The sequence below is a fragment of the Strix uralensis genome, chromosome 3 (assembly GCF_047716275.1).
Source record: "Strix uralensis isolate ZFMK-TIS-50842 chromosome 3, bStrUra1, whole genome shotgun sequence".
Lineage (NCBI taxonomy): Eukaryota > Metazoa > Chordata > Aves > Strigiformes > Strigidae > Strix > Strix uralensis.
Window position 1 is genome coordinate 21405840 of NC_133974.1, and position 12318 is coordinate 21418157.

The window sequence follows — 12318 nt, forward strand, 5'->3', positions numbered from 1 at the left end:
GAAGTAAATAATAAATCATTATGTTGAGCCAGACAGTCCTTCTGTATACTCTTTTACCGAGCTCCAGCATTAACATTTAAAGGAGATCTAAGAAACAGCACAATAAATATAGTAGCTTTTCCAGTTCTCACTTTGCTACTGTGTAAATTTAATAACTCTCACCAAAACATTGTTTCTATATCAGTCAGCAAAGGTTTAGAAACAGAATGTTCAGACACCTCAATACTTTAACAAAATATACTATAGTATTGTTGATAATCTACTACAAACTATATTATATATTGACTTTATCAGAGTGGTAATATAATATCAAATAATACAGATAAAAAGAATAATGCCCAAATCACAAGGCACAAACATTCATAAGGTCATGTTTGCTGACTCGCAGACGGATACCATTTATTAACCTCTCAGTATTAAAATCTTTACTAAAAAAGTAATTTACTGATTAAATTGATAAATTGATAAGCAAAGGATATGGTTTCCTATTATGTTCTTTGTTCATCATCATTATCATCACCATTTCTTCTTACAGCAGCACTCACCAAATAATTGTGGAATTATCCACAGTGTCAAATGGCAAAACTAAGTCACAGATAAAGTCTGCAGCTTGCCCAGGTCATTCGTCAAACATATTAAAGCAAACATGACACATTCTGAGAAATATAACTATATAACTTGTTGAAAACCAAAGATGTTCATTTAATATATTAAAAGAAGGAAAATATGAAGTTCTTAGTTGAAACTCAGGGCAGGATGGTATCAAGACTGGAATTCCACTTGTCAAGATTGTGTTTTCACTTCAAAATACACATATGATTTTCTGTGATTGACAGGAAAAACTTGATTTATCTAGTTGACAGAAACCACAAGTTGGCCTGTAAGCACTGGTTTTAAGTACCAACACCAGTGTAAAAGACAACCATACTCTCTTTGAATAAAATTCTAAATTTGGAAAAAAGGCACTGAATTTCTCTAACTGAAGTAGAATGAGATTTCTTTTTCAATGAAAATGTGCTTTATGCCAAAGTTTTCCATCTGTGAAACGGGAATAATTTCCTTCACTTACTTTACGGAATTCATGTGAAGGCCCTATTACTGTTGTATTCTTATCCATGGCTGCAAGATGTGATAGGAGTGCCAAATGTTATAGCCTCAACTTAATGTAGCACTTAATCTTCTGGATACTTCTCTTGAGTATGCATTTAGCTACAAACACAAGACTGCATTTTCTAATTAGCTGCAGACATATTTTTTGGGAATGTGTTCTAAGTGTTTTACTGAAATGGAACTGTATTATTATTATTATTTTTATTGCAGTCACACCATACTGTGACCAGTCTACCTGTGGTAGATCGGAATCAAGAGACTTAGTTTGAGCTATACCCTTCTCCACATGACAAAGAGATTTTTATAATTAACAGATATAAACTCAATTTTAAGCTGTTCTGTATGTTGAAATCTCTTTCAACATCAGATAAAAAAATGAATGATACAAAACCACATTCAGTGGACTAGATTTGGGGGAAATGATCTTTCTATTCACTAAATTATGACAACATTGAAGTATCACTCTTGATCTATATGTATTGTGATGTAAGATCACCTATTCATTCCAATTCATCAAAGTCAACACAAAACCAAAAAGCAATATTCCAGTTACATTTTGAATACATTGCATTGAATATTACTCTGCTGCATTGAAATGACTAACAAAAACACCAATTCCAGGAAAAAAAACACTTCAATCAGAAAAAAACAAATAATAGATCATCAAAGCAAAGAGAAAGTCTTAAACCCCTAAAAATAGAAAAAGATCCTTTGTGTTTCTAAATTTGATTATAATTCCAATGAGATATCAGAAGCTGATTAAAAGTTTTTCAATTTTCATTTTCTTTAAACCATTAGTTAGATTTGCATTGTCAACATCATTTGTGGAACAAGGAAACAATTATATACCTCACAGTAGAAATAAGAAAAAATGGTCTGCTGATTTATATCTTACAAAAGAAAGTAAAAACTTATCTGACAAAACTATCTAGTATATAATTGTTCAATGTAATTAAAAAAAAAAAAAAGTAAAAACCCTTCCAAAAGTCTTTAAAATCCCAAGACTATGGTTTGTGTTAGCACCATGAAATACTTACCTAAGTATTAAAGGTGCTAGTAAGCAAAATGTAGCATTTCCTGAACTTTCTAAAAGCCACCTGTAAAATGAATGCCTACATTAAGTTGTTACAAGTTTTTTTAAAGAAGATGTAAAAAAGTTCAAGTAGCACATTTGTAAATCAATTTAAAATTTGGAGAAGAGTATCTCTGCAGAATACTGACTGAAGTCTCAGAACATATATACATTTAAGAAGACAAATATAGTACAGCTAGAACACACAAGCTTTTTGCTTGTTCATTTGCTTTAGAACTTTTCTATGTTCAGGAGAAAAGCAAGGGTTGAATTGATTTAAATACGGATTGCTCTGCCAGGTATGAAACACTGAATGAGATACTTTCTTGGGGAAGAAGCAATAGTCGGGCTAGGCAGCTGAAGAAGGATTGCTACTGGAAGGTAAGTGATGAGTTCAGTGGGTTTAGAACTGCATTACGGTCATTTGCATGGGTTGGTAATAACAGAATGTCAAGCTAAAAAGTAAGTGCTAATGAATATGGAAGAAAAAAGGAAAAGACAAAGCAAAAGACATTTAGGACGAGAAAGATGCCAATTTAGTAAGACCAAAAATAAAGAAACATGAGAACATATAAAATTAAACTGAAAAGAACAAAAGGAAGGACACTATACAAGTATATCAAGAGGGGAAAATCAATGAAAAAATATTTGGGAGGAAAAAACATAAAGAAAAGAGGATTCCAAATGTATACTTGCCTATAAAGACACAAAGTCCTTAAAAAAATAAAGAAGGAAAATAGAATATTTTCCTTTATCAGACTCAGTGTTTAACTTATGCATATATTTAAAAAATAATATAATTATGTATCTTTTTATAGAGATATTAAGCAATCTAATATATTTTTACTTTCTTTACTCACATCTTTCTTATTGACTGGTTTATTTAATCGTGATTTAGACCATAGAAATGGAGAAGGAATAATTACTCAGTTTAGCAAAAGTCTATATGGAACAGAAGCAAGTGTTGTACTCAGTAACAAATTGTTTGTGGTTCATAGTAGGCTACTGAGATTTTAATTTGGTTTCTGTACATGGGTGGGAATATTAGTCCAGGGATAAAAACTGTTCTGTTATTTGGATTGAAACCTGCCATTTGAAGTTTTTAGAAGTGCCCATAAAGCATAACAGGACGAAGTGTCCCATTCTCAGCATTGCTTTCCCCACTTTACTCTCATACTGCATAATCAATTTGAGACTGCTATTTGAAACTGTGTGGAAAATTACCCATACATCTGGAAAATTACCCATACATCATCAATGTATTATTAAGTTTCTAACATGTTCTAATACACTTTGCAGAAGTTCCTGTAGGAACAAAATGAGCAATGGCACTCATTATGAGGAGATAAAATAAGTCACTAACAAAATGTAATCCAATCATAGCAGATAAATGGAAGTTCTTATTTGCATTTATTGTTTTCCTACAGCAATAAAGCATCTAGGTGCTGCAATGACTGGAAACTAAACATGTGTTACATTTAATAAAGCAATCAGTACATTTTGTATATAGTACTTTTTGTTAGATAGATATGAAAAGTAAATGATGCAAAACACTCCAGAGGGAAATGAAGAAAGAAAATCAAGTAGATCTCTGATGTATGACATATCAGAACAGATGGGTACACTTATGTAATTAAAGTGGGACAAGAATCTACAACATATGCCAGCTTGGCCTGCAAGTTAAGAACCAGTGTCACATCATGAAGCACAATGGAACAATACAAAGTTAAGAAAGCATAGAGAAGTACATCTTGAGGTAGTTAAAGTAATTTTTTTTTGTCTTTTCCAAAGCAAGTGGTAGATTGCATGTTTTGAAAAGTACAGATATTGGAGAAAAAAAAAGTCCTTTCACATACATAATGATTAACTGAAAAGAAAATCTCCAATTCTAGAAGTTTTGATGCATTACATTAATGGTTTCCATTGTACATCAATTGCTTTCATTTATGTCTGAATGGCTACTATTAAAAACATAATGTTTTAGAGATGAAGCTACAGAGGAACTTAGAAATTATGTTACTTAAGTGTTATATGTGCTTCAGCTCAAGAATGAAATTTGTAAGTCCAAGCTGGGCACAGTTTGAATGCCACAAATAGCAACACGTCTGTACTAACTGGAAGGGATCTATGAAGACAGGTATGTATCTGAATTCGTGTATCTTCCCAGGAATTGGCTACCTGTGCAAAATTTGGATTATGAGTCCTTTTGGGTAGTGATAACTGTTTCTCCTCTTTGTTTGCTTGTTTTAACAAGGAGGCTGGGAAAATTTGGGCTGGTATTATTCACCTTTTCTCACTATAGCTGTTTTGTTCATGTTAGGATCCAAACCACAAAAGTCACTCTTGAAGACAGGTACCAGTAAGTTGCTTTACTGGTTATGCATTGTTATATTATACTAAATCAGTAGCACTGTTTGTGCAGCAGGAACTAACCAAGCTAAATAAAAGTGGAAAACTCAGGTCCATCACATTTTTTTTTGTCCTGCATGTCTAATTTTTAGCAATATTACACAACAATAGAATACATGTAATAAGCTGTTCTCCTCCTCACCAAATAAAGACTTAAATTGTTTCTTCTGCAGTCTGGCAAAATGAAAAAATAAAACTTCAAACTACAGCTGTTTACTATAGCTGTTGCAAGAGTCCTCAAAGAAGAAAACTCAGTCTGAAAATTCAATCTCAGTTTGTTTCTACATGTTATCCCCCATCAATAAAATGATAATCCTGCTTAAAGATGTGTTAACATAATTTTAATTGGAGAATAACCCTAAAGAAGGACTGATCTCATAGTAGTAATTCAGTGAAATCACAGTTCTGTAATACTGAATGGAAAAGCAATGGGTTCTAAAAGCTGTGAAGAGCAGATGCCTGTGCAGAAAATTATATACTCTAAAATCTTTTTCACAATCCACAAGGCAGAAATATACAAAGAGAATAAAGAAGAGTTGTTTATATATATATATATATTTAATATTCTAACAGTTAAGGGAAGCTCAAGAAGACAGCTTAATCAGAGACGATGATTCTTCACTGAAGACAGAATTGCCTTGTGCCACTCACTGCCAGAGATGCCATAGACCCAGCTGACCTCTGGAAGATGTGACCAACATATTAGAGTAAGAAACACTGCTGAAATATACCCTTTTGTATATTTTTCCTTAAATAGGAATAGGTTTCCTTTGTTTGACACACTCTAGTGTTTCTAAAGTCCAATGTCTTAATGTCTTACAACTTCAAAGAGTAATCAAATAAGAACTGTTTTGTTTACACAAAAAAAGAGGACATACAAATACCATGAACATACTGTGAATGTATTTGTTTTATATAGCATAGTGAGATTTCATGAAATATGTTCAGAAATGAAACCACAGTTTTAAGAATTCTATTATGTATAGATTTGTTTTGTTGAGTTTGGCAAATCTCTTGACTTTTTTTGTTTGTTGAGTTTTGGTTTTTTTTCAGCTTGCTTATCTTCAAAATCAGTACAGTAGTAATAGTGCCTCACAGAAGCACTACATATTAACTGACTGACTAGAGGTTAAAGAGTTTAAGTGCTTTGAAGTGGTATTTATTCTGCTAGAGTAAGTTTTTTCAGTGGAAGACCTGATGTCCCAGAAAAAAATCTCTGAAGCAGACCAAGAGAATTTCATTAGGAACTGCATAACTGACCTCCCATATAAATAAAGTTAACACAATTACCAAGGAAGATCTCAATTCTATCTCTACATGGTCTCTTTATGCTTAAAGGAATTTAGTCCTGCTCCCTTTCTACAGCTGTCATTTGTAAAATTATAGTCTGCAAGAATCAAACTTTTCCAGACTAACAATTAGGATAAAGTGATTTTATTGCTATATATTTTTAAAACATTTATCTCCGGTTTTGAGAAAATGAAAAAAAAAAAAAAAAGATAAACTGATCTTACAAGAGTATGTGCAGGGTTTTTTTTATTCTGCAGGATGAAGCCAAGCAAACATGTTCATGGCATACCTGGGGCAGCAGTTCTGCTATGAGGAACAATGGGAAAACTCTCCATATTTGAGAAGTTCCTCGTTTAGAATTAGGATCACATAATTATCAAAAACAGAGTGGAAAAGAGACTTCTGAGAAATTTAGTACATTACCCTTTCCAAAATGCAGTACCCATGATACCTATTTTGTTTCTAAAAAATGCTTCCTTAATATCCTAAGGATCTCCAGTAATGGAGACTTCATAATTTCTCTCAGTCTGTTTTAGCACTTTATTCCTCATGTTAAACATGAATCTCTTATGCTGTAACCACAATTTAAGACTTTTTTTGCCCTATCCATTAAAGACTCAAATGATTTTGGCCTTAGACTGGAAGAGTGAAGAAAGCTTATTCAGTCCATAAATGGAGTAAAAATCTATGAACAAGAATATGTAGCTTGTGTGGCACCATTCCTTGCTTCTTTTCACGTTATTGTCTGAGCACAAAATTATCATTCCTGAATATTTTTTTCATACCTCCCTCTCTAGATTGGTTGTCGCTATTTATTCTTGATGAATCCTTCAGGGTGGTCATCCATTTGTTAAGTTGCAGCTGCATAAAAATGTTTTGTTTGTTTATTTCAAATTTCTTTCTAGAGATTGAAGTCAAATTGACTAGTCTCTAATTCTTCAACGTTGCTTTCTTTTTCCATTAACAGACATGATGTTTGCCCTTTCCTAATCTTTTGATATGTCACCTGGCAGACACAAATTCCCTGAAATATCTTGATAATAGCTCTGAGACTACTTTGACTGGTTTTTCAAATACCACCAGGCATTAAAAGCATACGTACCACCAAAACCGCCCTTTGTATTGTAATCTGAGATTTTACTGTTTTTTCCTAGCATATTTGGAATAACCATCTTTTGCAGTTGACCTTTTTAGTGAAGGCTGACCTCTGATATGCTGAGTAGAAGACTAACATTTTTCTTTGTCTTCTTGCTATTAATGCACTTAGAGGGTAATTTTTTGTTACCCATCTATCCCTTGATGGTTTAATCTCAGTCTGTGTCCTGGCCTTCCTGGTACTATCACATGCTATGCTTTTACAATCCTTGTCTCTAGATTTCATTTTCTGTATGATATCCTCTGGAGGAGGTCACTGCAAAAGATCAAAATAAACAAGGGAAGAGACATCCTAGGAAGCAGTGAAAATCTGTTTTACAGCATCACAAGAAAAAAGATACATAGTCTTAATTAATATCTGATCAATATTTTCCTATTTCTACTGAGAAGAAACTGTATGGTTTTAGCGGAGGACAGGAAAGGATCATATTAGTCTTAAAAACATAATAAAACACCCAGCAAACAAAATACAAAACCTTACAAGGAGTTTTTTCTGTACAGAGAGAGAATTGCCTAATTTACTGTTTCATAAAAAATATAGAGCAATCCGGCAGTGTGTGCATTTTTGAAAATTGAGTCCCAAATCTAACTGCCTACTGATAACACAGAATCAAGTGCTTTCAAGTCTCTAGAGCACTGTAATAAATTATATCAAGCAGAATCAAAAGTTATAATATTTGGAGAAATGTTGCTGTAAACATCCTCCACACTCAATAAAATAATGTACAAACTGGCTCAATCCCCCTCTCTCCCTGTGGAGCACCAATATGCTCTAAAAGCACCGTGTAGATGCTGTGTGCTTTGTCATCTACACAGGTTCATATATACTTAGAGCCAGAGCTTCAGCAGTGGTACTTATTTAATACCATTCAAATTCGTGTAATCCCTGTATATTTGTTAAAACATTGTAGTCCTTGACATGGACTAACTGGCATGACATGTCCTGGGATAACTAGAACTCTCCAAACAATTCCCAGGGACAGACTGGGATTTAAGCATTGGTGAGAATAATTTACAATAGGCAGTTTAAATGCGGACATGCGTCTTTGGTGGGAGAGGAGAATTTAAAAGCGTGGAAGTAGCCAGACCATGCCAATTAGCTTCATGACTCGGTACTGTTTATTTTAACAGTACAAATATATTCATACTAACTACAACTATTACTACCTTTCCTCCTACCTCCTTATGACACTGGATCATAGGCACAGGGCAAAGTCCAAACTCTTTGTTTGAGATTTTCTTTTGGCAAAGAGACCCATAAATACAGCTGGTTTAGACCTGGAAACAAGTATCTTTGTCCTTTCACTTTCCAATTTTCTTTAGTTATATGCCCACAGAATTCATCATGTTCTGGAGATTCATTTTCCAGTAAAACCAGTCAGGACCAATATGAAAGACAAGGAAGAAAGACAGGTTTAGCAAAGTAATTTTTTTTAGGTTCTTGACCCTGAATCCCAGTTTGTTAATGACCTATGAAAAACAGAATCTGAACGAAACCTATCCTGATTCAACCTTGTCCCTTTATGAAAGATTAAGTTGGACTTAAAGGCAATGAAGAAAACTTATCACACGCGATACAGTAATGAAAATCTAAGGACTTGTTTAATTCTTTGGGAATGTCCATATTCAAAAGCAAAGATAAATTTGAAGCTATCACAAATTTTACTTCAAGGCAGCTCCTCAAGTGACCTAAGTTTATCCTTTCTCTAAATTTTAAATCAATTGTACTAACAAGAGCTATTCAGGTTTGTACAAACATTATGTAACTGACATTAATAAGCTCCATTAATCTAGGGCAGACCAAGACCTCTTCTGTTTTCAGTTATCATTGCCAAGTTTTATTTTATTCCTTTGTGATATAGTTATGAGAGCTTCACATTTTGGTTGCTTTTAAATCAAATTTTCACAGGACATTTTAAAGTCTGAATTTTTCACATTTGCTCCTTTAATGTTTTTATGTTTTCTAGTTTTATTTAGTTGATCTGCCCAAATTCATTATAAACTTTGTTTTTTCTCACTTTTTGGCAGAGAACAATCCCATGTTTGTTGCTGACAGTCCCACCTTAAATTTTCAACTCCTGAAATTAAGGTCCTAATCGTATCTTCCCTTCTTTTCATATTTGGAATGGAAAAAGTGTGACTTTAGGCACCTACTTCAGATGTTATGCTAAGAGGCTACTCTTAGGACCTCAGTATAGTTAAGAAAGAAGAAGAAGCTCCTGTAAAGGATGATTTAAAGTGTGAATAATTTTCTGCACTGACTATCTAGACAGTTTATGGAGATAGACCATTTATTTAAGAAATCAAATAAGGTAGTGATAGCTTGTATAACTGCCCCCAATATTTTTTAAAAATTGACGAAGGATACGTCTTCCTTTTTTCAACTAAACCCATTATGTGTGCCCAAAATGATATGAAGAAACTTTGAATAATTACTAAAGTACTTGTAGTAGAGAGTTCATACAGCAAAAGATATCCAAGTTCAGTACCTTTTCCCCTGGCTTTCATAATCACCCGTTGTTCATATCAGTTTAATTAATAATTAAAAACCATGGCAAAGAGAGTAATTAAATGCTCCTTTCTTATACAGAATAGATATTTGTTTTAGTTTTGGGAGCAATTTGATTTTCTACTGTACATAGAATTAGTCTGTAGTGGTTTCTGAGGTATATTTTTTTTCAAAGTACTGACCCAAATATAAGAAAACAGTTTCCCATGTAAGAAAACGTCAATGGTTAAAATTTTTTTAATAACTTCTAGAAGAGTCTATAAATGTCCAAGTACATTTTACAAATACGATGATGAAATGGTGACATATGAAAGAATATATGAGATGTCAAACTAATAAATATTTGATCCCAATATGTAGAATTTTTTGAGTCAGTCTTTGACTTCCATGATAAAATTCCATAATAAATTTCTGCAGTAAAACACCATAAAAGGCACGTTGCCTAATTCTCACTTTCATAATCTACAAACCCCGCATTTTTAAAAACAGCAGGGATTGGGCTTTCTGTTCCTAAGTAATGATTCAATGCCAGATTGATGCAATGAAAGCACACGTAAGTGAAACTCATTGGTTCTACAATACAGCCTCCAAAGTATTTCCCAGATTTACAGAATTAGCCTGAAAAATTATATTTTACAAAGTAAATGAAAAAACTCTTTGCAACGCTACAAGAAGTAAGAATACTTCCCAATGCAGTAAATTCATCTGGGTCTTCAGGACATTTGGCTAGTTGGAGCAGAAGAAATATCTCATCAGGCTCCTGAGCTCCGAAAGTCCCACACAAACCATGGCAAATGTAGTCTGCCCGGCATGACACATGCAAAACAGACTGGATCTGTAATACATTTCTTGGCTATCTGTATACCGTATGTGATGTAAATACAGAGTTAACTTGTCAGACTCACTGCTCCAATATTGCATGCAAACATACACTATGCTTTCCAAGACCTGGTTGTGAATTCCACTGTCCCCCTCCCATTTATTTCATGGCTCCACCTAATTAACTTTTTAGGTCTACAGTCGAGGATTCTATTAATTACTGTGGATTAGTAAGAATCTGCTCTATTAAGCAGGTCATTTCAGAACTTCAAACCACAGAAAACTTGGTTTTACCGTTTTAGAACTGACTAAATGTATGTGTATGTAAGCTCTATAAATTTTGCAACTTAACACAATGACAAGAATTTTACAAATTGGGTAATATAATGAAAGTCTTACCTGATCTGAGGGAGAACAGCATTTATTTGCCATTTTCATCTATGAAAGAGAGACGGAAGAATGCACAGAGTTATTAATATGCTGAAGAGTTTCTGTGATGCAATTAGCATTGACTTAGTTATTGAATACTGGATTAATACTTCCAAATTATAATTGTAAGAAATTAAATAATTCAGTGCTTAAATACTAGATTTTTACTATTACACTAAATTTACAAAATCAAGGACTCAAAAGACAGGAAGACTTTTATCAGTTTTCATTAAATCCGTCATAAAGGTTTGCATTTATGAATTTAACTTTGCCACTCTGAGTAAAAATATTATACTGTACTGTTGACATTTCACATAGGTCTCAGTTAAACAATTGCTTAAGCAGGTCTATAAATGAGGCATGTGATTAAGTACTTGTGAAATGAAGGCCACAGAGTGTAAGACATGTTTAAAGAAGGGGATATTGTTTAGGCTTTCCTTTTAGTTTACTCTTCATAACTTTCTTTTTCCTCTCTGCTCAGATAATGAAGAGTTTTGTTGATTTTGGCTTTTCTTTGGCAGTCATACTTTGCACAGATGAGTGGTGGGCAAATGCTGATAGATATTTCCTTCTTTAAAGTGAAGCACTTCTTTAAAGTGCAATATTAGTAAGTGTAGTAATGTTACAGAATCTAGACAGAAAAAGATTAGACTGGAAAGATAGACTCCTCTATACGCAAAGGTATAAGCTGCAAACTGTCCTACAGTTGATGAATACTTCCAAAGGATCTTGTTGTCAAAAAGCCTGTTTTATAACAAATGAAAGGCTTGTGATAGAAGAACAAAAGCTACACCTATGCACAGGGAAAACTACATCTGCCACAGGAAAAGAGCAGAAGAAATCCAGGGCTATTGCTTGTATCCTGGCCACACCAGATTTGTAAGAACAAACCTGTGGATAACCTTTGGAAGCAGAGCACGTCTGCGGCCATGTAAATATGGTGATGCCATTGTCTGTTGTGGTGGGTTGACTCTGGCCAGCAGCTGAGCACTCACACAGCTGCTCACTCCCTTTCCCCTTCCAGCAGGAAGGGTGAGAGAATAGGAAGAGCAAAAGCAAGAAAACATGTGGGTCAAGATAAAGAGAGCTTAATAAGTGAAGGAAACAGGAAAAATCACAAGTGATATAAAGGCAGTCATTCACTACCTCCCACAAGCAGACTGATGCCCAACCAGTCTCCAAGCAACAGCCACCTTGTAAGACAAACCCCCACAGTCTTTGTCTGCTACGTCACTTCTATTCTTGAGCACAATGTTAAATGGCATGGAATATCTCTTTGGCCAATTCGGGTCAGCTGTCCCAGCTCTGTCCCTTCTAAATTCCTTGCCTATCTCGGGGCAGAGTGGGGTCTGTCAGAGTGACAAAAAGTCAAAGCCTTGATGCTGTGCAAGCATTGTTCAGCAACAGTCAAAACACTGCTGTGTTAATAGCATCATTTTAGCCACAAATACAACATACACATATGGCTGCTATGAAGAAAGTTAACTCCATCCCGGCCAGACCCAGTACACTTGAAAGAGGCCAA

At 34.2% G+C, this 12318-nt stretch overlaps 1 protein-coding gene across 1 annotated transcript in view; it reads right to left on the reverse strand.

The window, feature by feature from the left end:
- SNTG2 (syntrophin gamma 2) overlaps positions 1 to 12318 on the reverse strand; it is a 293650-nt gene that overhangs the window by 49647 nt on the left and 231685 nt on the right. Inside the window, exon 11 of the mRNA XM_074864709.1 lies at positions 10764 to 10802. Coding sequence (XP_074720810.1) covers positions 10764 to 10802 — 39 coding nt within the window. The remainder of the gene's footprint in view (positions 1 to 10763; positions 10803 to 12318) is intronic.